Raw genomic sequence first — 23,236 nt, 5'->3', positions numbered from 1 at the left:
GCACTGCATAAGGTTGGGTCATGTTTTAACCTAAAAATTAACAGGGGTGAGTAAAGCTCAATGGACTAGAATCATATTGTGTCTGTAAAGCATTTTTTAGTTCTTTTAGTTTTTGTTTGGCCCACTTGTATATCCTCCTATAGTTGATATGGTTCACTCGTTTTTAGTTTGTAACCCATATTTATTTTCTCTCGAATGATTTATGACTTTTGAACACCAGTATACTACTGTTGCCTTTATGGTTTATTATTTTTTTATGTAAAGGAGTAAATTCCATGGATCAAACCAATATTTGTTTAGATTCAGAATTGGTTAGTAAGTACACCCCCACTTGTGTTTGTACTTGTTTGATGATGTATAAAGTTACCCTATCAAGGACAATTATATCTTGGTGTAATCCTATTACTATAAGCTCATACTATTTTTATAATATACTGTGTATTAGTACTGTTTTCCTTAGATGGCATGTTTTCGCCAACTAATACACCAAAACCAAACAGAAAGGAAACTTCATACTGGTTAACACAATGCCATGTCTGACATAACATAACATAACGCTAAGCTATGTCTGACATAACATACATTGTTTTTAAGAATTCCTGCTATGTCAGCTATACTTGAAATTCCTTCCAACAAATAAAATTCTTTACCAGGTACTTAGTGCACTTACAGAACTTTTAAAACTAGCACAACCCCAAATTTAGAACAGTGATCCTCCAAACCGACAAAACCATTCAATTTACTATCACCAAATACAGTACTTTCACTGGTACTTAGTGGACTTGGAGAACTTAATAAACACCGTCCCCAAAAGAACAATAACCCTCCAAACAGACATAACCATTCAATTTACTATCACCAAATACAGTACTTTCACAGGTACTTAGTGCACTTAGAGAACTGAATTAAGAATGTTCGCTTGTCATGTTTTGGGATTTTTGTCAGATTCTCAGAATCCTCTGGTTTTATCCATTTGATTGCCTTACAAAATTTTACCCATTGACCCCCATTTTTCTTTTTATAAATCTTTTATATGTATAGTTATAAGACATCTGTAAAAGTCATATAAAATCTTTGTTATTTTTTTTTTTATAGTTTTTGAGAACTTTAACTTGTCAATGATAAAGCTATGAAAAGTCAAGAGAGAACATTTTCCCACCAAGATTTCAGCTGCTTATATCTGGGAAACAAGCACGTTGACCTATATATTTTTTTTCATATTTTGGTTTCTTTATTAAACCCCTATCAATATATACTAGTGTTATGAAAAGCTTGTTATTTTGAAACTGAGTAGTGAACTTCCTTAACACAACCCCAAAAGAACAGTGACCCCAAACAGACAAAACCATTCAACTTACTAGCAACAAATACAGTACTTTCACAGGTACTTACGTACTGCACTTATAGAACTGAATTAACACAACCCAATAGAAGAGACAACATTCAAGGTAAAAGTTTCTAGATCCTTATTGTTAGTAAGATGGGTTTCATGATTGTGAGCAAGCAGTAAATTTCAGACCCTATTAAAAATTTAAGATGTAGAAAGTAAAATCACAAAAATATTGAACTCCGAGGAAAATTCAAAACGAAAATTCCATAATCAAATGGCAAAATCAAATGATAAACACATCAAAGAACGGACAACCTTACTGTCATATTCCTGACTTGGTACAGACATTTTCAAATGTAGAAAATGGTGGATTGAACCTGGTTCTATAGCTTAATGCCACTATTGTAGAACTTTGAACATCAATTGGTATTGACAAGAGTTTATCTGTATATCTACTTTATGTTTTCTTCCTTGTTGATATGGTCTTTTATCGTATGACACCTTTATGCACATGTGATAGGTGTGCCTCAGAATCTAAAAATATATCTGTACTTAATTGAATGAACCTCAGGAACCTTGAACATTGATATAGTGAATTTTGGCTTGTAACTGCTTAATTGGTGTATTGATTGTTAAAATTTGCACCCTAACATAGAAGTGTAAATAAGTTTTGGACTGCATTGTTCTCCAATAATATTTGAATGTGAATTAGTATCAGCATGCATCTAGTTGAAACTGTTCCACTTTGAGAAGTTAGATAATCCCTTTACACTTGTATAAGAACTTATTGGCTTTTCCTTTAATTTACTTGTGGCAGTCTTTTTATAAGAGACAACTAACTGTAGTTAACAAACCATATATATATATGTATAGAAATTTACATGAAAATCTGTTCACCTGTGAAAGTCTTGTTTCAGTATGCAATTTCACAACTTTGTTATTATTTAAGAATTGAATGCTTCTTTTTGTAACTTCATTGGGGTGTAAAAGCGTTGACTGAAGTACATTTTGCGCTTCATACTAAAAATGTGCGCACGGTCAACGCTTTTACAACCCTATGCAGTTACAAAAAGAAGCATCCAATACTTATAATTACATTTTTTAGCTATGATCATGAAATCATGAATTTTATAATTGTTTTATTTAATTCACCTGTGCACTTTATTGTGGGACCACATGTCATCATGAATGAAAAGTTTTTTTGAGTGATGCAATTGCTTTAAGAATAACACGTGCTGTGCAGTTAGCCAATCAGAATAACGTATTATGATGAAACATACATCTAATGTAATTATTTATTGTTATCACGAGTTCAGGGTTCAGGGATAATGTTTACAAGCTTTCTGGGCTAACCAGAATGGATCCCATGTTTAGCAGAGACAGCACATTTTTGTCGAGCCTGCAACTTTTGTTGCAGAAAGCTCGACATAGGGATAGTTATCCGGCGGCTACAGCGGCGGCGGCGGTGTTAGCTCACTTCTTAAAAGCTATATATTTTAGAAGGTGGAAGACCTGGATGCTTCATATTTTGTATATAGAAGCCTCATGTTACGAAGTTTCCGTCAGTCACATGTCCATTGTCCTTGACCTCATTTTCATGGTTCAGTGACCACTTGAAAAAAGAGTTCAGATTTTTTGTAATGTTAAATTCTCTCTTACTGTAAGTAGTAGGATAACTATATTTAGTATGTGCATACCTTTCAAGGTCCTCATGCCCGTCAGACAGTTTTCACTTGACCTCAACCTCATTTCATGGATCAGTGAACAAGGTTAAGTTTTGGTGGTCAAGTCCATATCTCAGATACTATAAGCAATAGGTCTAGTATATTTGGTGTATGGAAGGACTGTAAGGTGTACATGTCCAACTGGCAGGTGTCATCTGACCTTGACCTCATTTTCATGGTTCAGTGGTTATAGTTATGTTTTTGTGTTTTGGTCTGTTTTTCTCATACTTTATGCAATAGGTTTACTATATTTGTTGTATGGAATGATTGTAAGGTGTACGTGTCTAGCGGGCAGATGTCATCTGACCTTGACCTCATTTTCATGGTTCAGTGGTTATAGTTAAGTTTTTGTGTTTTGGTCTGTTTTTCTCATACTTTATGCAATAGGTTTACTATATTTGTTGTATGGAATGATTGTAAGGTGTACATGTCTAGCGGGCAGATATCATCTGACCTTGATCTCATTTTCATGGTTCAGTGGTCAAAGTTAAGTTTTTGAGTTTTGTTCTTTTTATCTAATACTATATGTCATAGGTCAACTATATTTGGTGTATGGAAATATTTTATGATCTACATGTCAGTCGTGCAGGTTTTATTTGACCTTGACCTGGTTTTCACGGTTCATTGCTCAATGTTAAGTTTTTGTGTTTTTGGTCTATTTTCTTAAACTTTAAGCAATAGGTCATCTATATTTGTTGTATGGAAGCATTGTTAGCTGTACATGTCTGCCTGGCATATGGTTCAACTGACCTTGACCTCATTTTCATGGTTCATGTTAAGTTTATGTGACAGTTGCAATAAAGCTTTATATTTAGGAGTATCAACATAATATAAATGATTAGTAAAAAAGGCGAGACATTTCAGTGTGTGCACTCTTGTTATCTGTAAATCTGACTCCTCGGAACAAAACCTTTCTGTTGCATCAATTGCAGTAAAAATGTACTAATGAAGGCATACAAAATTAACCATACTATATAAAACACCAAATCTAATGCCATGTACATCTGCAGGATAATAATAGGTATAATCAAAAAAGGAAAGGAATGCTGTATCATACTTGATATCATTAAGAGGTTAAAATATAAGCAACAGTTCTTTACCAATGATAAACCATTGGTAAATCCATTTTTCATACTCAAAGCAGGGGAGTTCTATCACGGAATTGGAGAAATTCCAATCTGAGCAAGATTTGGTACATGCATAGAGGGTAGACATCTTGCATCAAATAAAAATTGTCACAACAAGAATTAAGATACAATCGATGATTTCAGATCAGAGGACTTAATTCTTTTATAAAGATTAAGCTAATAAAAAGATATACAAATACCACACACATGATGAAATCTGTCGAAATACTAAAAAGTATTAAATAAAGAACTCCCCTAATCTAAATCAATAACATTTTGATTTAATTTCAAAACCTTTCAATGTGTACTTGTGAAGAGTTGTCTCATTGGCAAGTATACCAAGTCTTATTTTTATACATTAGATGCACTTCCTAGGCTTTTATTATTAGTCTGTGCAATATATCTGAGGGCTGTATTTCAGCACAGAATCTTAGAGCCATGATTCTGCAGCTCTAATGTTTTTTGCAGCCATTTTATATTAGTCTAGAAAGTGACAAAATACTGTCTAAAAGCTCAAACAAGTTCTCAAAACTTATTATTGATTCAAAACAAAGCATATACCTGTACTGATATGTGTATTAAAAAGCAATCAAGTTGAATTTTTATTCTTGTAATATTCAGTACAAATATTTTTTTGCTGAAGTAAAGATGTGATTTTTTGTTGTTGTAATCCATGTTTGGCTAAAGAGTAGAGTATGAAAATTTTATTTATGAATGATTTCTTTTTCAACATCCTTTAAATTCCAAGGTATGAAGTTTTGCTTTTTGTTCATATTCTGTTCCACAACCTAGAATTAGATGTCCTTTTTTATTTACGTCCATACTAGCAGGATATTTAATGTCTAACGAATCTGTCTTTTGACATGTCATGATTTGTCCATCAAAGTTCAGGACATGTAATGCATTATTTCTCATGTCACATATTATCACATTGTTATGAGAAGTAACAATTATATCCCATGGATCAAAAAGTTGGTTTGGTATTGTGTCATTAGGGCCATTATAAGTCCATTTTATTGTTCCTTCTGTTGTCATGGATATGATTCTTCCCGATTTGTTACTGAATTTGTCAAGGATGATGATGTTGCCCTCGGTGTCTGATGTTATCCTGTGGGGATACATGAACAGTCGTCTTCCATCTTGATCGTACTCATAAACTTGCTTATCTTTAGATAACCACACTATTTGTCTTTTAACATTGTGTGGAACTGTGTCCATACTTGTTCCCTTTTCAACTGTGCCTGCAATTAATTGATCATCCTTGTAGCAGTGCAAGGCCACAGGGACTTGTGGTTTGTCAATCCAGGGTATGGGAAACTGATGAAAATCATTCATTTCTTTTTCTCCATTCTTTACCATCTTTATTCTCGGTGAATTGTCAAATGCAAGAAAAAGATCTCCGGACTTGTTAACAGCCATGTTCCTGACTTTTATATTACTTGTTTCTCCTATTACCAACAGTTCATCACTCAAATCGATTTTTCGCAAAACTGAGCTGGTACTATTCTTTATCCAAGTTTTCTCTCCTGATGTTACTTTCCCAATGGCATTCAAGTCGGTCACATACGTTTGTATAACTTTGAATTGGACTTTAGCAGTATCTGGTAATGTTATAGGTTGGAGCAATCCAATGAGTGAAGAAATTGTTTCTGTGTTTATATTTCCTTCTTTGTATTCTTGGTTTTTGCGTGGCAAGGAAGCAGAGGAAATATTTACTTCGTTAACATGTTTAAGCATAGCATCAGCAGTTTCACAGATTTTTTGAATATCATCACTTTCTTGTATTTGATCAATTGTTTCATGTTTATAATTCAAAATAGATAGTTGGTCCTCAAGTTCAGATTTACGTTTTTTTATTTCCTCATTTGTTGTTTGTAATTCATTTTCAAACGTCTGCAGTAGAGCACTTGTCTTTTTTGTTATTTCTTCTTTTAGCTTTCGATCCTGTTCCATAATATTAAGTTTCATTTTCTCACAGTGTTTCTGATGAGTAACTAAAATCTTATCCAATTTTGAATTTTCTTCTGTAAAGAATGGCACAAATTCATTTGTTATTATATGGTTCTTATCAGTAAGTATTCCAAGTTTTTCATTGTGAATGGTCTCAATATCACACATCACGTGTTGCTGATGTTCTTGTGTTAAACAAGAGGGACAGATTAGTTTATTACACTGACGACAAAAAATACTTATATCGTTACTAGTGTGAATGGAACATTTATGTGTTGCCAACTTCTTTCCAACAACATCTTGCTTCTTTTCCACAATATCTTGAGCACCAAGTTCTTGGTTTCTTTCCTTTGACATGTTTCCTTGTTCATCCATCTCTGCTATGCTTTATAGTTGTAAAATTTTATCGTGTACATGTTAACTTTTCTGTACTTTGCATCTATTTAATAACCTATAAAAAGTTTAAAGTGTTATTTAGTACTGGACCTGGAAAGATACTATTTATCAGCCAATCAAATTTGTCAACTTATGTGTTGTATGTGATACATATTTTTATTTAAATTGTTCTATTTATTAGACACAATTTCAATTGAATATTAACTTCAGTAATAAGAGTTTTTGTACTTGATTTATTCAATTTGACAAATTTTAGTCAAACTTTTCTGGACTTCTATGGAAGGGAATGGTGTTATAATTGATCTTCAACTTGATAATGTTTTTAAGTTGTAGTGGATAAGCAATTTTGTAATCACATTTGCTGTCAAGTCAAATCCTGTTTGCTGATTATTCGAATACATAATTTTTTCTTGGCTTCCATGGAAGGGAATCCATTAACATTTGATCTGTAGTTTGATAATGCTGAGTTGATATGTGTATTAATTTATTTTTGATCTAGCATGTAGCCACTTCCTGTTTGACAATAGTTTTGAATTCATGCAGCACCATGACTTTGTATTGGTCTTATTTAGCTTTATTTTGCAGACATTGGGTTAACTGACCAAGTTTAAGAAATACACAAAATTGAAAAAGACAGTATGATTGAAATATCTTCCTTACTTTGTTTTGTTGACACTGCGAGGCATCAAATAAATGATTACTTTTACATCAACCAATGAACATAAAACCATTGAATGATTGTATGCCCATCCACATAATCTGCTATTGTGTACAAATTCCTTGAAATAGCCCTTTACTGAATTTGTAATTGATTTAAGTTACATTTTGAGTTGATGTCCATTTTGAAAAGTCTACTGTCTTGTATAGATATGCTATATTGTTAAACAGTAAAAATAATCGAAATTCTGTTTATCAGACTGATAAAATTCTTGCGTTTGAGTCTATTTTAATAAAACTTTTTGATGAAGGCTGTAACTTATAGTGTGACTTACTGAAGCAACGTAACCCTATGTACTCTGTTCCTGGTATTTGTATCAAGGTTTGGATGGAGAGTTGTCCCATTGGCACTCATACCACATCTTCCTATACCTATGTTTATATTGATATCAAATAAAACATGCTGAACTGACAATCCCACTGGTAAATATGTATACCTGAATTAAATGGGTGTTTAAGAAAACCTTGATTAGATTAAATCAAAGTCCCTATGTATGTAGTGAATTTTTTTACATTTAAATGAATGTTGTGCAATAGTCCACTTTTATCATTTTTTCTGTATTTTTTTATCTCTGTATTTATTGGTTTTGTGCATTCATGCTCATCTAATTTTTATTAGGTCTGTGGTTTATTTCTTGCAGAAATAGCTGGATTATATTAGTGATTTAGTGATACAATTGAAAGTTGCGATTCACTAGTGATATTCTTTACCCAAATTTTTGTTCTTCAATTTCTTGAAGCAAAGACATTACTAGTAAGAATTTTTGTAGATGTTAAAATTGGTCACAGAACATGTATTTATATTTTTATATTTTCTTTCAATTTGTCATCTTATTCAATCCTTTTCTGTCTTTTGAGTGAGGGCATAAATTTTATAATATTGAAAAAAAAAAACCCAATTATTTACAAAAAACAATAAATAAAAAATGGGTGTTAGGATTAGAAATGATTTTGTTTAAATTAAATGTTGAATAGCTATTGACAGTTTAAGAAACAAAATTATATATTGTAAAAAAAAAGTTATAATGATGTATATGTAATATTCCATTATTTTAATTGCAGAGGTGGGCAAACTCCAGTGGTCACATTTTCTATTCCACATGTGCTTAAGAAAAGGTATGTGTTACTTACTAATGAAAAAAATACAGATGTATACTTCAATAAAAACTTTTCAAAGATACAAAGCTTATAATTTGGCAAACTAAATAGATAAAAGAAGATGTGGTATGAGTGCCATTGAGACAATTCTCCATCCAATGAGTCACAAAGTGTAAAAGTAAACCATTATTGGTTCAACACGGAGGCTCAGCTCACACTGAACAGCAAGCTATAAAGGGCCCAAAAATGACTAGTATTAATCCATTCAATACAGACATGATTAACAAATAAAATTTAGTAAGATGAAAACTGAATTTGATATTATTACCAAAACACCACTTGTACTGTTGTCTGCAGGAATTATAATTAGTATATGATAGAATATTTTATTATTAGTTGTAAGTGTAAAGAGTAAAAAAGGTTCTCAAAAGACACTTTTAATTGTTAATTGGATTTTTAAAAAAAGATTTAAAAAAAGACACATCTGTGGTTAATGCAAACAAATGATATGCAAATGATACACAGACAATTTAAGGTCAAAGTATGAGCACTTACCTGGTGTCATTGCTGCTTCTCTGACAACCAAGCAGCACAAAATAACAAAATGAATTAGGTGTATTTTGTCTCTTGATGATGTAGCATGTCTTCACCTTAATGCTTTTCCTCTGTGCTAGGAAGTTGAAACTCTGGCACTTTTTGTCTGCCTTGTACAAAGAAGGGTTAATAATTATATCACAATAAATTGGTATCCCCAATACATTCTAAAGAATATCCAACTGACATGAAGCATCAATTTGTTGCTATCATCCATGTGATTAGCCTGAATTGATTTCATCTTTGATTTCAGATTTAGACAGCCATTTAGACCAAACTGCCATCATGAAACAAGTCCCAACATAACTGCTCTTGCTCAGGAACCAGATCCTTTACTGAGTGATGCTCCTGCAGAAATGTTAAAAGTAGCATGGCATGTATCATGGCACAATGGGATGGAAAACCTGCTGAAACATTTGAGGCAAAACAAAAATAAACCTGATGGGAATTTACCAGAGTAAGTTTGTAATATACTGTATGAGGTTATTTTCTAATCTGGGATATTATTTAAGCTAAGCCAAAAAAAAAAGTTTGCCAATCAGATTAAAACTAATGCCAGATCAGTTGAAAGTTTCAAAATATCAATATTCTTTCAAAAAAATACTAAATTTCAAAACATTTCTGACTTATACAGTAAAACCAGTCTGAATGATCATCAGTCTAATGCAGTCAAGTTTCACCTTAAATTTACAAGAAATCATCATGTCAACTTTTAACAAAAATCATTTTAATGTTTTCACTTACAAAAGTATTCATGATGAAAACTGTATGGGGTCAGTATCAAAATCAAAATGAAAATTAGAACCTGTTTGCAACAGACATATTGCAATATTGGGTGAATTAGGTTTTTCCTTGTATACTCTCCTTTTTGTTACCATTGAAAACCATATCATTGAATTGTTTCTCCAAGAATATTAACATATTTTTCAATATTTTTTTTCAAATCTAAGCATCAGGCCAAATAAAAAAGTATGTGTGGTTCCAGTTACATCTGGAAAAAAGTTAGGGTAGGTAGGTAGGGATTTTTTTTTATTTTATGTTTTTTTTTTTACATTGAGTCTATGGGAGCAACATTCTGACTTTAACAGTGCTTTATGAAAAACGACAATAAAATCTTTAGGGTAGGCTATTTTTAAGCCGAAAAAGTAGGGACGGTAGGGTTACTGGAACCACACATATATTTTTATTTGGCCTCAGAATCCACCTTTTTTTTTATTTCTCTGCTTTATAAACCGCCACTCTACCAATTGATAGCACTAAAACAATTTACAAAATGATTTCACTGCAAGTTATTTTTATGATATTCAAATTATTCTGTATATTAGTATAAGAGACGGTCTGAAATTATTTGTGACTATAATTATATTTATAATCTTAATAATTTTGAACTCACAAAAGTCACAAAACAAGATCATTTGTATATAAGTTTGTTTACGATATAGGCAATCAATGTTTATGAATTATTTAGTCACAACATATTACATTTCTTTTTAGGTTTTCTGCAAAACTGCATCTAAGTTATAAAGACAAAATGTTATTACAAGCCAGTCATCTGAAAGAAGGACTACAGCAGGCTATCTACACTGTATGTAATGCAACATCCCATAATAGTGTCAGTCAGTCGTTACATCGTCTGCTCAGCTATATAATGGCAGCATTTGGTTTTGGTGGATCTGACATGTTCTTTTCCATGGAATGGTTCAATAGTATTGGAAGGTAATTGTTATATTCTATGTAAGCAGTCTTCTTTTTTCTTCCGTGCTAAGTAGTGAATTTCATTGGAATGTAATTAGTCCACTAGATGGAGAATAAGATGAGAAATTCTCCTGTAACTATAATCACAGGTAAAACTTTCGATGGTATATATGTTAGACTCGGATCGATGTCCGGCCTCTAATCGACGTCCGTTCCTCAAATCGACGTCCGTTTCACAAATCGACGTCCAAATCTGACGTCACATTCTCAAATCGACGTCCAATATTTTGATACTCTAATCGACGTCCAATATTTTGATACTCTAATCTACGTCCAATGTGACGGCACTACTTGCCAAAACTACACCCGATTGATTGTTGTCGTCATAAATCAATGTCCAATATCAATAAATAATAAATTATTGGTCACAGATAAGGCTTTTAGTTTATTCGTTTGAATTGTTTTACACTGTCATTTCGGGGCCTTTTATAGCTGACTATGCGGTATGGGCTTTGCGCATTGTTGAAGGCCGTATGGTGACCTATAGTTATAGCCCAATAAAGGAAATTAGAAAAAAAAAGCTCCCCAAAGCACTGGCTTGCTCTACCCATTTAATATTCATGAAAGAGTCCTATGTCAAGGCAATGTTCCTGCAAATATGGTTTTGGACTCAATTCACTGAAAATATTTCATGTTTGCAATATTTCTGTGAAATAACATGATAAGTGTATTGCATGTTAACATTTTGGCATGTTTAATAGAGGGGGGTCACATTTTTTTTATTTTTTTTACAGGGGGGATCAAATCAAAACAGATAAATTTTATGGGGGGATCAAGAAAATTTTATACTTTTGATTTCAAAATGACCAGCCCCCCTCCCAGGTAAATAATGATAAGTCCCTAAATATATTTTATTTGTCTCACATAATATGTTTAAAGGTTTAAATGTTTCAGCTACTATCGGTTCACTTCAGTTTTGTATTCTGTGTCAAAAACGGACGTTGATTAGAGAAGCTCAAAATCGGACGTCGATTAGAAAATGCCAAAAAAATGGACGTTGATTAGACAGGCATAAAATTGGCTGTCGATTTGGAATGTTATTTTATTGTGACGTCAGATTTGGACGTCGATTTGAGGAACGGACGTCGATTAGAGACCGGACGTCGATCTGAGTCTTACATATATACTATTAAAACTAAGTACACTTGGCTGCTGCCTATAGTGTTTATTCCTGGTGTGCCCTATAGGTGGATAGTGCACACTGGAACACATTTATTGTCAGAGCTTCCGTAGTATCTGTTGAAAGCTATTTTCACTCTTGTATTGTCAGAGTGCAGTATGAGTACTTCTAAACTTTCTGGTTTGCAGGTAGTTGGTATACTGGTAGATGGTGTTTGCCTCTAGTATGTCAATGATTTTCTTATTTGAGCATAAGATGGAACTAGCATCAATGTCATCTAGCCGATGCTTGATTTTGTAATCAATTTATTGATATTCTGTCAAAAAGACAGTCAACATTTATTGGAATATAGCTGTCGCTAATTATGACAGACACCTTTACCTACTCTTTCAAAGTCTGTGATTTAAACATCAGAAACAAAAGGTCTGCTTTTGAACCATCAAAATATTTATTGTTTGAACACAATGCATAATGAACTGTTCTTTACGTTCAACATTAGCTGTCACTATGAGATACAATAACCAACAGTTATATAGGATAGATATTTTAAACTGTTCTTAATATCTGCAGCTGTTGTGGTACACAAATGACTGTCATTATTTGGTTCATAGTATGATAAAAATTGTTGCTAGATTTATTTCTTTACTTATGGCACTTGTTCTCAATTGCTGAATGACTAGGATAGTTTTAATTTGTAAATCATTGGATATAAAAGAACAAAATGATAATTTATCCTAATGAAGTATTAATTTCAGTTATGTTTCACTTCAGGTTTTTAAAAGTCACACCTTCTAATACTACTGATGAATCCTTGCTGCAAGAAGTTTTAAGCTTTGTATCCATGGCATTGAGAATGGCCAATCAGATTCCAGATAACACTTTACAGTTGATAGGAGAATTATTGTACCAAACGTCAGGCCCTCTGATTGGTTTGTTACACAGAGCAGCAGTTGGAGGAGAAACCAGAGATGTTCCTGAAAATGTCAACATTAAGAGGTAAACATGTTGTGTAATGAGAAGTTGTGGTACATTAAACTTTCTACTTGAACACTACTGCAAACTGCATGTTGCTTTGCTTGCTAATCTCTATTAGAGTATAATTTACAGTCTTCATGCTGGACCACAGACCACAAGTGACGAATTATAAGAAGTATATATCATACCTGTACAAATTGGTTTTTAAAGGCAAATAAAATATATGCCAGTTTTATTAGTGAGCCTCGAGCGTGTGGCAAGTTAGGTCACAAATAATGAGTTTATGCCTTAGAAAAAATGTAAATTTATATAGATATAAGAGGATGTGGTATGAGACAACTCTTCATCCAAGTCACAATTTGTAAAAGTAAACCATTATAGGTCAAAGTATGGTCTTCATTGTGGAGCCTTGGATCACACCTAACAGCAAGCTAGTAAGGGCCCCAAATATGACTAGTGTAAAGCCATTTAAACAGGAAATCATGCTAACAAAAAGGTTGTTTCATTTATGTTAATTAGGATTGAGAAATTTAGGGTGTTGGTAATTTTATCATCATGACCTTTTTTTATTCATGTAATAAACATTTATAACAGTAAACTCATGTAAAATGAATAGTTATATCTTGATTTATTGGTTTCCTAATTAATTGAAATAAAAATACTCTTTATTTTTATTCCAGAACCCTTGACAAAGAACTTCTCTCATTTATATCAACATACAACAGCAAACTACCATATTTGTTATGTAGAAGGTAAGGTAGAGAATTTGAAGAAATATGGAAAATTTGTAAGAATATAAGGGCTATTTTATTTCAATAAATGTGGTTGAGTTTCTTTGATTTTGAAGACATCTGTGAACATACAATCATAAATGACACAGAACCTATGTCCAAAAAATTACTTTCTGACTTAAATGGAATACTACAAGATTTTTTGGTTGGAATACTGTTATAGTAAACATTGATTGCATACCATAATGGCTTGAGGTTGTGTGTGTCCATCTTCCTAACTGAGTCAAATCACAGACTTTGAAATTTTTAATTTTTTTTCCTGTTAACAATTGATGTTTTTATCATTTTGATGTTTTATGAGAAAGTAGTTATGATTTTTAAAGTAACTGAACATTTTTCTTTCTATGATAAATTAAAAAAATTAAAAGAAATTTATTCCCTTAAAAATCAGTGGAAATTGGCTACTCATATTTTAATGATAGATTTAGAGTTTGAATTATGCTTGTACTTTATGTGTTGTATTCAGCCATTTAAACTTTCAAATAAAAGTATTTGTTATTAGAGAAATTGCACACACTAGCTACATCAATTTTATGAGAGTGAATGAAGAACTAAAACAAATAACTATGATACCAAAATTTATGAATATCTATTTCAGGTTAAAAATCCAACAGTTAAGAGGAGATTTAGTCAATCAGTTAGTACAGAGGTTAAATGTCACAGATGCTCCACATTTCTACAATCTTGCCTCCCTTGAAGGAACTCTCCAATGTTTGATGCATATCACTGCAAGGTATGAACATGTCAACAGTGAATTAAATTAATCATATTTATTTAGATGTATTGTTATTCTTGAAAACCTGTTTAGATTCGAAAACATAATGGATGAATCAATAAATAGTTTTTTTCATCCTCAAAGTTAAGAACAAATGATGGAAAATTCCATGTAAAATGATAAAAGTAGTATTTTTTATATGCATTTTTCCCATATTATTTCTAGACCTGGATGGAGTCAAGAAAGTACAGATTTAGAGAGTTACACGTTGTGTGTTAGAGTACTGAACTGTTTATTGGAGGTAATTTTAAGATAAATTACATACCTATTAATCTTTTGGATAAGAGCTCTGTATGACCTTTTTATGTACGGGTAACCAATACTTTTCTAAAATTCATGATGCCTTATTGCTGTATGTTATATTTTTTCTACAATTAGAATCTTTTTTAATTTACATAATCACATAGAATAAATACAATTTACTAGATGTGAACACTTACAGATATAAATACATGTATATAAGTATATGGAGATTAAAGGGGCATTGTCAGGCATATTTTTCAACGACAGTATTTTGCTCTTTTTCATATGGTAAAGAATCAATGCAATTGATGTAAACATTTATTAATAAGAAGGGTAATAGATTTCCATCTTAGTTTTGTAGAATTATTAATGTATGATTATTTTTTTACTTAATTTAGGTAGTATCAGCATTCCATATTGGTCGTGGTGGTACCTCTATGTCATACATGGGGAAAGGTGTTACAAAAGCAGCTACTCTATGCTTGAGACATCTGTCATATGAAATGGCTACACTGTCAGATGATAAGGTATACTAAAAGTTTTCAGTTATTGTAGAAATTATTGTGATTAAAATTACTAATCTTATCTAAGGGAAATAACCCATGAATTAATTGGTTGGTATTTAAAATCAATTAAAATTTTATTGAATGTCTATACACAATGCAAGTTAAAAACTATTATAATAATGAATGAAGCCGAGAGCAAAATACTAAACAAAAAAATCAAAAACATTCAAAGGTCATCAGGTCTTCCACAATAGTGTCTATATGATAAGTCAAGCTTTAAAATAACAAAATTCATGGAAGGTTGTGAATAATTTCAACATAGACTACTAATGACATACAATAAATGTTGAGTTAATTGCTCACAAAAAACATGAGAATATATACAGAAAAAACAGGAAAGTTTGAACTTGTGACTGATGCAAGGACAAGAGTTATTTGAATTAAATTTCTTTTCCTTTTTATTTTAGGATTGGCCTAAACAGTGGGGTCACAAACAGAACAGAACAGGATCAAGTGGTTTAGAGAATGGACTTAACTGGATGTTAACACTCTGGGCATATAGAGACCCTGAGGTAAATTTTATAAAATATAGTCTTTTTTTTCAATATTAAAAGGATGGTATCAATAATCTAGGCTTGAATGAAAGTTTTTTCAACATTTTCTTTTTTCAAATATCATTATAAACATAAGAATTAGGCAAACATGTAATATATACAAATAATAATTTAAGAGGTGAAACTGTTTTTTTTCAGCAAACTTTAAAAATGTATTTCTAGAATAACTGAAAAAAAATAGTTTCAGATACCATTGAATTCCTGATTTTGCAAGGAAAACATATTTGGATTATACATATTTTATTAGGTGAGGACAGCAGGTCTTGGTATAGCTGTGGCCTTGACCTCTACAGAAGCAGGAAGAATAATGATGACCTTGAACTGTAAACATATCCCAGGAGGCATCTGGGGAGCAGCTTTTAGTGTACTCCTGGACCATTCAGAATGCAGCATGGTTAGACAACAGGTCAGAAACATTGTGTTACAGTATGTAAAAAATCATAAAAAGTTGGTAAAGTGAGTAAATCATTTCATGCTTGCTGGAAATTAAGCACATACTTATGAATATAATCTGGGAATTTAAAACATAATTATGAACAAAAGCTGAAAAATAATCTCAATAATATAAATAAAATCTGGAAATTTAACACATGAGTATCAATAAAATGAAGAGTAAGGTAAACATAAATGAGACACAAATTTACCATCACAAAAATCAATAGACAACTTGAGGTTGACATTATCAACACATTTTACCAGTGTTCATATGATAGTCTGTTATTATGTGTAGCAATCAGATAGAAAAAAATATCATATGAACGATCTTAGAAGTTTCAGGAAGGTCAACTTTAAGATAAATATAAACTATATTATGGACAAAATGTGCATACATTTCAGATATTATTTTAGCATTTTAAGAAAAAGCCTAATATTATGTGGTATTTCATATTTTTACAGGCAGCATTACTGTTGGTAAATTTAACTTCTCAAAGTATGCCTTGTGGGACAGTAGAATTACAAAGTGGTGCTTGGCAGGGACCTATTGTTACTGATACTGAAATGGAGGTTAGGTTCATTTGCATCTCTGTACAGTCTGGGTATAAGAGTAATTTGAATGAATTCAGAGTCCAAAAGATCAGAAAAGGACTTTTTCTTTTGCATGTCAATATATCTTCACTCTGTGGAGGTACAGTTTGAATTAAAACATAGGTAATGCAGTTCCTATATAAAAAAAAACTCTTTCCAATATGAAACAAGTGATTATGTGTACATTATTACCAAATATTTATGATTAAAGACTTGGTCACCTATTCTTCTTTCTGTTTAAATTCGTGCAATAACTAGAAGTTTCCTCCTCTCTTTTAAAATCAATATGCCATGAAAACTGTGACATAGTTATGCTTTCACACATATTTCAATTATTATCTTATTACAAAACAGAGTTTCTGAAAAGTTATGGATTATGATTGAAAACATTAATTGTGTCAAGATTCCCAGCATCCACATTGTAAAGTTACCTGTTTATTTCCAAAGCACAGAAACAGTCTAAATAAACTCATGTAAAAATTGGAGAAACACTGTATATAAAAAGATGAATACATTATTTTATATAATTTCAGGTCTCATTAGTAGGACTCAGTGCACTGTTAGCCTTACTTCATCATAGTCAGTTTTATTCTGAAGTGTTAGTGATGTTATCTAACTTCTATGCACAACCAGTCATCCAGCCAGATATCTGGACGCAGACAGCTCAACAAAGTCCTAGAAGTACTGAATCCACTTTTTCCTCTGTTGGTAAGATTTATGAATATTTTATGTGGTAAATTTTCCAAATTTGGCACCCAGGAAATGCTAGCTATGATTATATCTAAAATATTCCAAATGCACTGAAACGCATCATGCCTAATTTACACTGAATATGAGACAAACTATAGAATATACATGATGATGACTGTTTAACAGTTTGTTCAGCGGCAAAACAAATGCATATTCTGGATAAGAACATGTTACCACGATACAAATATTAATCCTGCTTTGTGTTTGACCAATATGCTGAGCAGGATTTTTGACTCGCAAAGGTAACAGTCCGCAGATGAACATGTCATCAAGATAAAAATATTGGGGCACTTACTTGTAAAGAATCGACTGTTGTTGACTATTGTATTATGTCTCCTGAATTGTTTACAAATATTTTAGATTTTGAAATTCTTCCTTATGATCCAATGCTAAGTGATGTGCATAATGCAATTTATATTGAAATGTCAAGTAAAGATACATGTATGCCTGTTGTTGAAAATATAAATGTTGATATTGATGATTCCTCTGTTGTTACTAAATGTAAGTGGGAAAATGACAAATATCATGAATTTAATGATTGTATTGATGAAGCTGTTATTCACTCAATTGTTGTTAAACTTGAAGAAATAGATACTGATCTGATAGATAATATTGTTGTTAATTCAATAGTTGATGAATGTAATTCTTTAATTTTACAAGCTGCCTCAAAATGTGATTTGTTATTGGAAAAAAAGGTCATTAGAAAGGTTGATAATTCTTTAAAAAAAAGAAAGGTTAAGAAACCATGGTTCAATAGAGAATGTGCTGAAAAACGCAAATTGTATCATAGAGCAAAAAATTATAACTGGAGAGTTAAAACTGCTGAAAGCAAGACAAATTTAACAGTGTGTAGTAAAGAGTACAAAAAGGTTTTATGTAATCAATATAGATTGTATAATAAGAATTTCATTAAGAAGTTAAAAAATCTTAGACAAAATGATTGTAAATCATACTGGAACTTACTGAACAGAGCATGTAGCTCTCAGACTAAACAGAATATTGTCAATAAAGTGTCTCTTGATTGTTTTTATAATCATTTTAAGAAATTGAACTCTGCTCAAGATGAAAATGATGATACATTTGAAAATATTGATGTTGATAATATTACTAGTTTAAATACTGAAGTGAATAGAGCTATTTCAGAAAATGAGGTGAGACAGGCTATTAAAGGGTTGAAAAATAATAAAGCCTGTGGAAATGATTTGATTATTAATGAATTTTTGAAGCATTCTGCTGATAAAATGTTACCAGTTTTTATTGCTTTGTTTAATATTGTTTTTGAATCTGGTTGTATACCAGACTCATGGTCTGAAGGTATTATTGTACCAATATATAAATGTAAAGGAGACCCTGCAAATCCTGATAACTACAGGGGCATTACGGTTCTTAGCTGTTTTGGTAAATTATTCACATGTGTGCTGAATAATAGGCTTAATTGTTATTTAGATAATTTTAATGTTCTCTGCGAAGAGCAAGCAGGCTTTAGAAAGCATTATGGTACTACTGATCACATTTTTAATATGAACTGTCTGATTGATCTTTACTTGCGATGTAACAAACCTTTATTTTGTGCTTTTGTTGACTACCGGAAAGCCTTTGACTCGGTGGATAGATGTGCATTATGGCACAAGTTACTACAACAATGTATTGATGGTAAAATGTTTAAAGTTATTCACAGTATGTATAAAAATGCCAAATCTTGTGTACGATTAGGTTGTAACACCTCAAGTTTCTTTTTTAGCAATGTTGGCGTACGCCAAGGAGAAAATTTGTCTCCTGTACTATTTTCATTGTTTTTAAATGATCTAGTTGAATTTTTGTCACATTCTTATGAAGGTTTGTCAAATGTTTACAATGCTGCTCATATTTTTCTTGATAATGATGAAATTGCTGTATACTTTAGATTGTATCTATTACTTTATGCTGATGACACTGTAATTCTAGCAGAGTCTGAATCTGAATTGCAAGCTGCCTTGAATGCCATGTATTTGTATTGCAAATGTTGGAAATTAGAAGTAAATGTTGCTAAGACTAAGATAGTAATTTTTAGAAAACGTACTTTTGAACTGAATAATAACCTTGCTTTCACTTATGATGGTCAAAATATAGATATTGTTGATGATTTTACATATCTTGGAATAATTTTTGCTTCAAATGGTTCATTTTGTAAAAATAAAGAAAGATTAGTTTGTCAAGCTAGAAAGGCTATGTTTAGTATAATGAAAAAAAGTAGAAAACTAAATTTACCTATTGATATACAGCTTGAGATGTTTGATGTAATGGTTTTACCTATATTAATGTATGGTTGTGAGATTTGGGGTTCTACTAATAACAGTATACTAGAATCATTTTGTCTGCAATTTTATAAATATATACTAAGTCTGAAGAAATGTACACCAAATTGTATCATGTATGGTGAACTAGGAAGATTTCCTATTGATATTTTTATCAAAAGTAGAATGGTTGCATTCTGGAAAAGAATTATTTGTAATAAGCAAGATAAAATTGCTGCTACTTTGTACAAGTTATTATATAACATGCATATCAAGAATTTTTTCCATTCTAAATGGATTGTTTGTATTGAAAAAACCCTTAATAATTGTGGTCTCTCAGAGTACTGGCTGTCACAGAGTGTACCAAAAAATGTAGTCATATCAAATCTAGTCAAACAATGTCTCTGTGATCAGTTCAAACAAACATGGGTTACTACTGTTTATGATTCAGCTAAATGTTTAAATTATAGAATTTTCAAAACCATTCATAATTTTGAAAGATATATTGTTGATCTACCATATGATCTTCGAAAGGCATATTGTAATTTTAGATGTATGAACCATAAATTGCCAATAGAACAAGGTCGTTTTTGGGGTGTTGAACGTGATGATCGCATTTGTGATTTATGCAATTTATGTGAAATTGGTGATGAATTTCATTATCTATTTAAATGTACTTTTTTTTCAAATGAAAGAAAAAGGCTTTTGCCCTGTAATGTGTATAAAAAGCCAAATGCTATAAAATATTGTAAACTTTTTTGTTCTGATGACTACAATTTAATTGTCAAACTTGCCAAATTTTGTAAAATTGTTCTGTCTGTTATAAATTAGATTTGCCTTCCACTGCAAATTTCTTAAATCATGTACTTTATGTATACCATTGAATATGTAACCATGTCATTCTATGATCTCATTATTTTGTATATATGTTATTGTTTGTTATTATTGTTTATATTCACATACCCCTGATGGGGTCTTGAGAAATAAAAAGTTTCAAAAGTTTCAAGTTTCATCCTACCCACCCACATTATTCAATTTTGAGTCGACCAGTCTATGCTATTACCCATAATGCTGCATTCATAGCAGAGAAGCAGCAAATACCAATATCAAAGTCTTTGATTTTTAACCCCCTTAAGTTTTAATCCACAATATTCAGTACCTGAAGCAAACAAGCTATTATGAGACACTAATGGGTGAAAACACATGAAGTTGTGAACTTTAATTTAAAAAAAAAACTCCATTAACTTAGAATCTGATTGTTATTTGCAGGTGATGTTTTATCAGACAGCCAACAACACAGTAGTACACAGGTAGGTGTGATGACAATGTAAACTGTATAAATATATAAAAATGAAGATGTGGTATGATTGCCAATGAGACAACTATCCACAAAAGACCAAAATGAAACAAACATTAACAACTATAGGTCACCGTACGGCCTTTAACAATGAGCAAAGCCCATACCGCATAGTCAGCTATAAAAGGCCCCGATAAGACACTGTAAAACAATTCAGACAAGAAAACTAACGGCCTTATTTATGTAAAGAAATGAAGGAAACACATAAACAAACGACAACCACTGAATTACAGGCTCCTGATTTGGGACAGGCACATACATAAATAATGTGGTGAGGTTAAACATGTTAGCGGGATCCCAACCCTCCCACTAACCTGGGACAGTGGTATAACAGTACAACATAAGAACGAACTATAAAAACCAGTTGAAAAAGGCTTAACTCATCAGATGGACAAAAATACAAGTGGACGTGGCCGGGTACTTATACATCCCGACACAAAAAGACACAATGAACAGATCTGAGAGTACTCGCAGTTATCTGACAGCTAGTTCAAAGCCACTAACAACTAATATAGACAATAACTGTTTAGTGTCTTTAAATATCAGTGTATTTGTACGAGGCTAGGAAACAAGGTGTATGCGAGCTTTAGCGAGCTACTACACCTGTTTCAAGCCGCGTACAAATACAACTGATATTTAAAGACACTAAACAGTTATTGTCTTTATCCTGCAATTAATTCTGTATATTGTTTGTGTTTTGAAAGACACAAAAACTAACATATTAAGCATTTATTTACAATTTGTAATCCCTTGAGGCCCGCGTAGTAATATCAAAATCACACATACTCTGAAGACGGGTTCGCAAAAAAGAATCTTGAATGGTCAACAATAAAACATCGCTCAAGGTGAATAATTATCTATTTTAACATAACAACTAATTTCAACAGTAAAAATAAATAACAAAACATTGTCAAATTTGAAACAGAAGTGTACGAGTTGTCCTACGCTTCAGACTTGACATTCACTAAACATGCATGCTGAAATTGACATGGTTGATTTTGTAACACAATCATACACATTCAAGTTTTGAAATCGACAATTGTCATCGTCATTGGAATGCAACTGGAATACACATTCTGAGGTCACACAGGTTCAAACAATACTCAGTCCGGCAGTGGGCGGAGCTTTAAAGCGATATCTGTATAGAATACAGACACAGCATAGCGATATCTGTAGGGCTGTATCTGTATAGTGGGACACCCAATTGCAGGATAAAAAAAAATCATGCATCTAAGACTAAATATATTTAGTAAAAGCAGATATAAACATAACCTACTATTAGTGGGACAGAGTAATTGATTATTTTTACCAAAAAAATATTTAATATATAAGGAATTGTAAATATTTTTATTTTTTAAACAATAGATAGGTTTTCATGTTGTTTTTGAGGAATGAGAACTTATTCATAAAATTAATTTTGAAAAAAAAAAAGAAAGAGTGAGAGAGGCAGAGTAGAACAAGATGTTTGTAACAATCAATTATTTATTTAAGGAATGACTGAAATATTTTTTCTGTCTTTTCAAAATAACATCAAAAATTATGTGCACACTAAATAACCTGTGTAACATGTTATTTCAAAGTGTGCACCACATTTTTTATGTTATTTTGATTAGACAGAAACAATTTTACAGTAATTTCTAATAATTTAATTCTAAATTCCATTTTAAACCAGGGTAAACCATGAAAAAACATTGATGACGTCATGGTCACATGACAAAATTATGTCTATGAGCTGATAAACAAAACAACGTCAGCCAATCAGAAGACGCATTACATCCAAAATTAAATTGTTAGCACTTAATCATGCAAATCTTTATTTAACAGTTCACAGACAGAAGACAATTTACCATGTCAACAACAAGTAGCAGCAGAACTCAACATAGTGGTAATTCATTTGTTAAACATTACCCCATGCCCAGTAAGACTCATTATCTGATTCATTAATCTTTCTTTTCTTTTTTTAAGAAGAAGAAGAAATATTAAGAATATTTTGATAATTATTTGCTTTTCATTTTCTGAAGTGATTGTATAAGATCTGAGTTTGTTATGAGGTAACAAATGTTCAAAAGTAATATGATAAAGACTTTATGGTTCTTTTTAAATGCAACTTTTTTT

The 23,236-nt window shown here is 31.7% G+C and overlaps 2 protein-coding genes across 2 annotated transcripts in view; one reads left to right on the top strand and one right to left on the bottom strand.

The window, feature by feature from the left end:
- The window catches only part of LOC143079490 (rotatin-like), a 94,183-nt gene that overhangs the window by 56,511 nt on the left and 14,436 nt on the right, over positions 1-23,236 (top strand). Inside the window, exons 22-35 of the mRNA XM_076254848.1 lie at positions 8,307-8,360; positions 9,190-9,393; positions 10,431-10,652; positions 12,583-12,807; positions 13,467-13,538; positions 14,176-14,310; positions 14,518-14,593; positions 14,994-15,122; positions 15,569-15,673; positions 15,963-16,121; positions 16,613-16,720; positions 17,275-17,449; positions 21,034-21,074; positions 22,946-23,006. Coding sequence (XP_076110963.1) covers positions 8,307-8,360; positions 9,190-9,393; positions 10,431-10,652; positions 12,583-12,807; positions 13,467-13,538; positions 14,176-14,310; positions 14,518-14,593; positions 14,994-15,122; positions 15,569-15,673; positions 15,963-16,121; positions 16,613-16,720; positions 17,275-17,449; positions 21,034-21,074; positions 22,946-23,006 — 1,766 coding nt within the window. The remainder of the gene's footprint in view (positions 1-8,306; positions 8,361-9,189; positions 9,394-10,430; positions 10,653-12,582; positions 12,808-13,466; positions 13,539-14,175; positions 14,311-14,517; positions 14,594-14,993; positions 15,123-15,568; positions 15,674-15,962; positions 16,122-16,612; positions 16,721-17,274; positions 17,450-21,033; positions 21,075-22,945; positions 23,007-23,236) is intronic.
- LOC143078119 (uncharacterized) lies at positions 4,771-6,581 on the bottom strand. The gene has a single exon (XM_076253084.1). The coding sequence runs from the start codon at positions 6,504-6,506 to the stop codon at positions 4,908-4,910; it is 1,599 nt and encodes a 532-aa protein (XP_076109199.1). The 5' UTR covers positions 6,507-6,581; the 3' UTR covers positions 4,771-4,907.

Source organism: Mytilus galloprovincialis, chromosome 6, assembly GCF_965363235.1.
Source record: "Mytilus galloprovincialis chromosome 6, xbMytGall1.hap1.1, whole genome shotgun sequence".
Taxonomy (NCBI): domain Eukaryota; kingdom Metazoa; phylum Mollusca; class Bivalvia; order Mytilida; family Mytilidae; genus Mytilus; species Mytilus galloprovincialis.
This window is presented reverse-complemented; position numbering and strand designations above follow the sequence as displayed.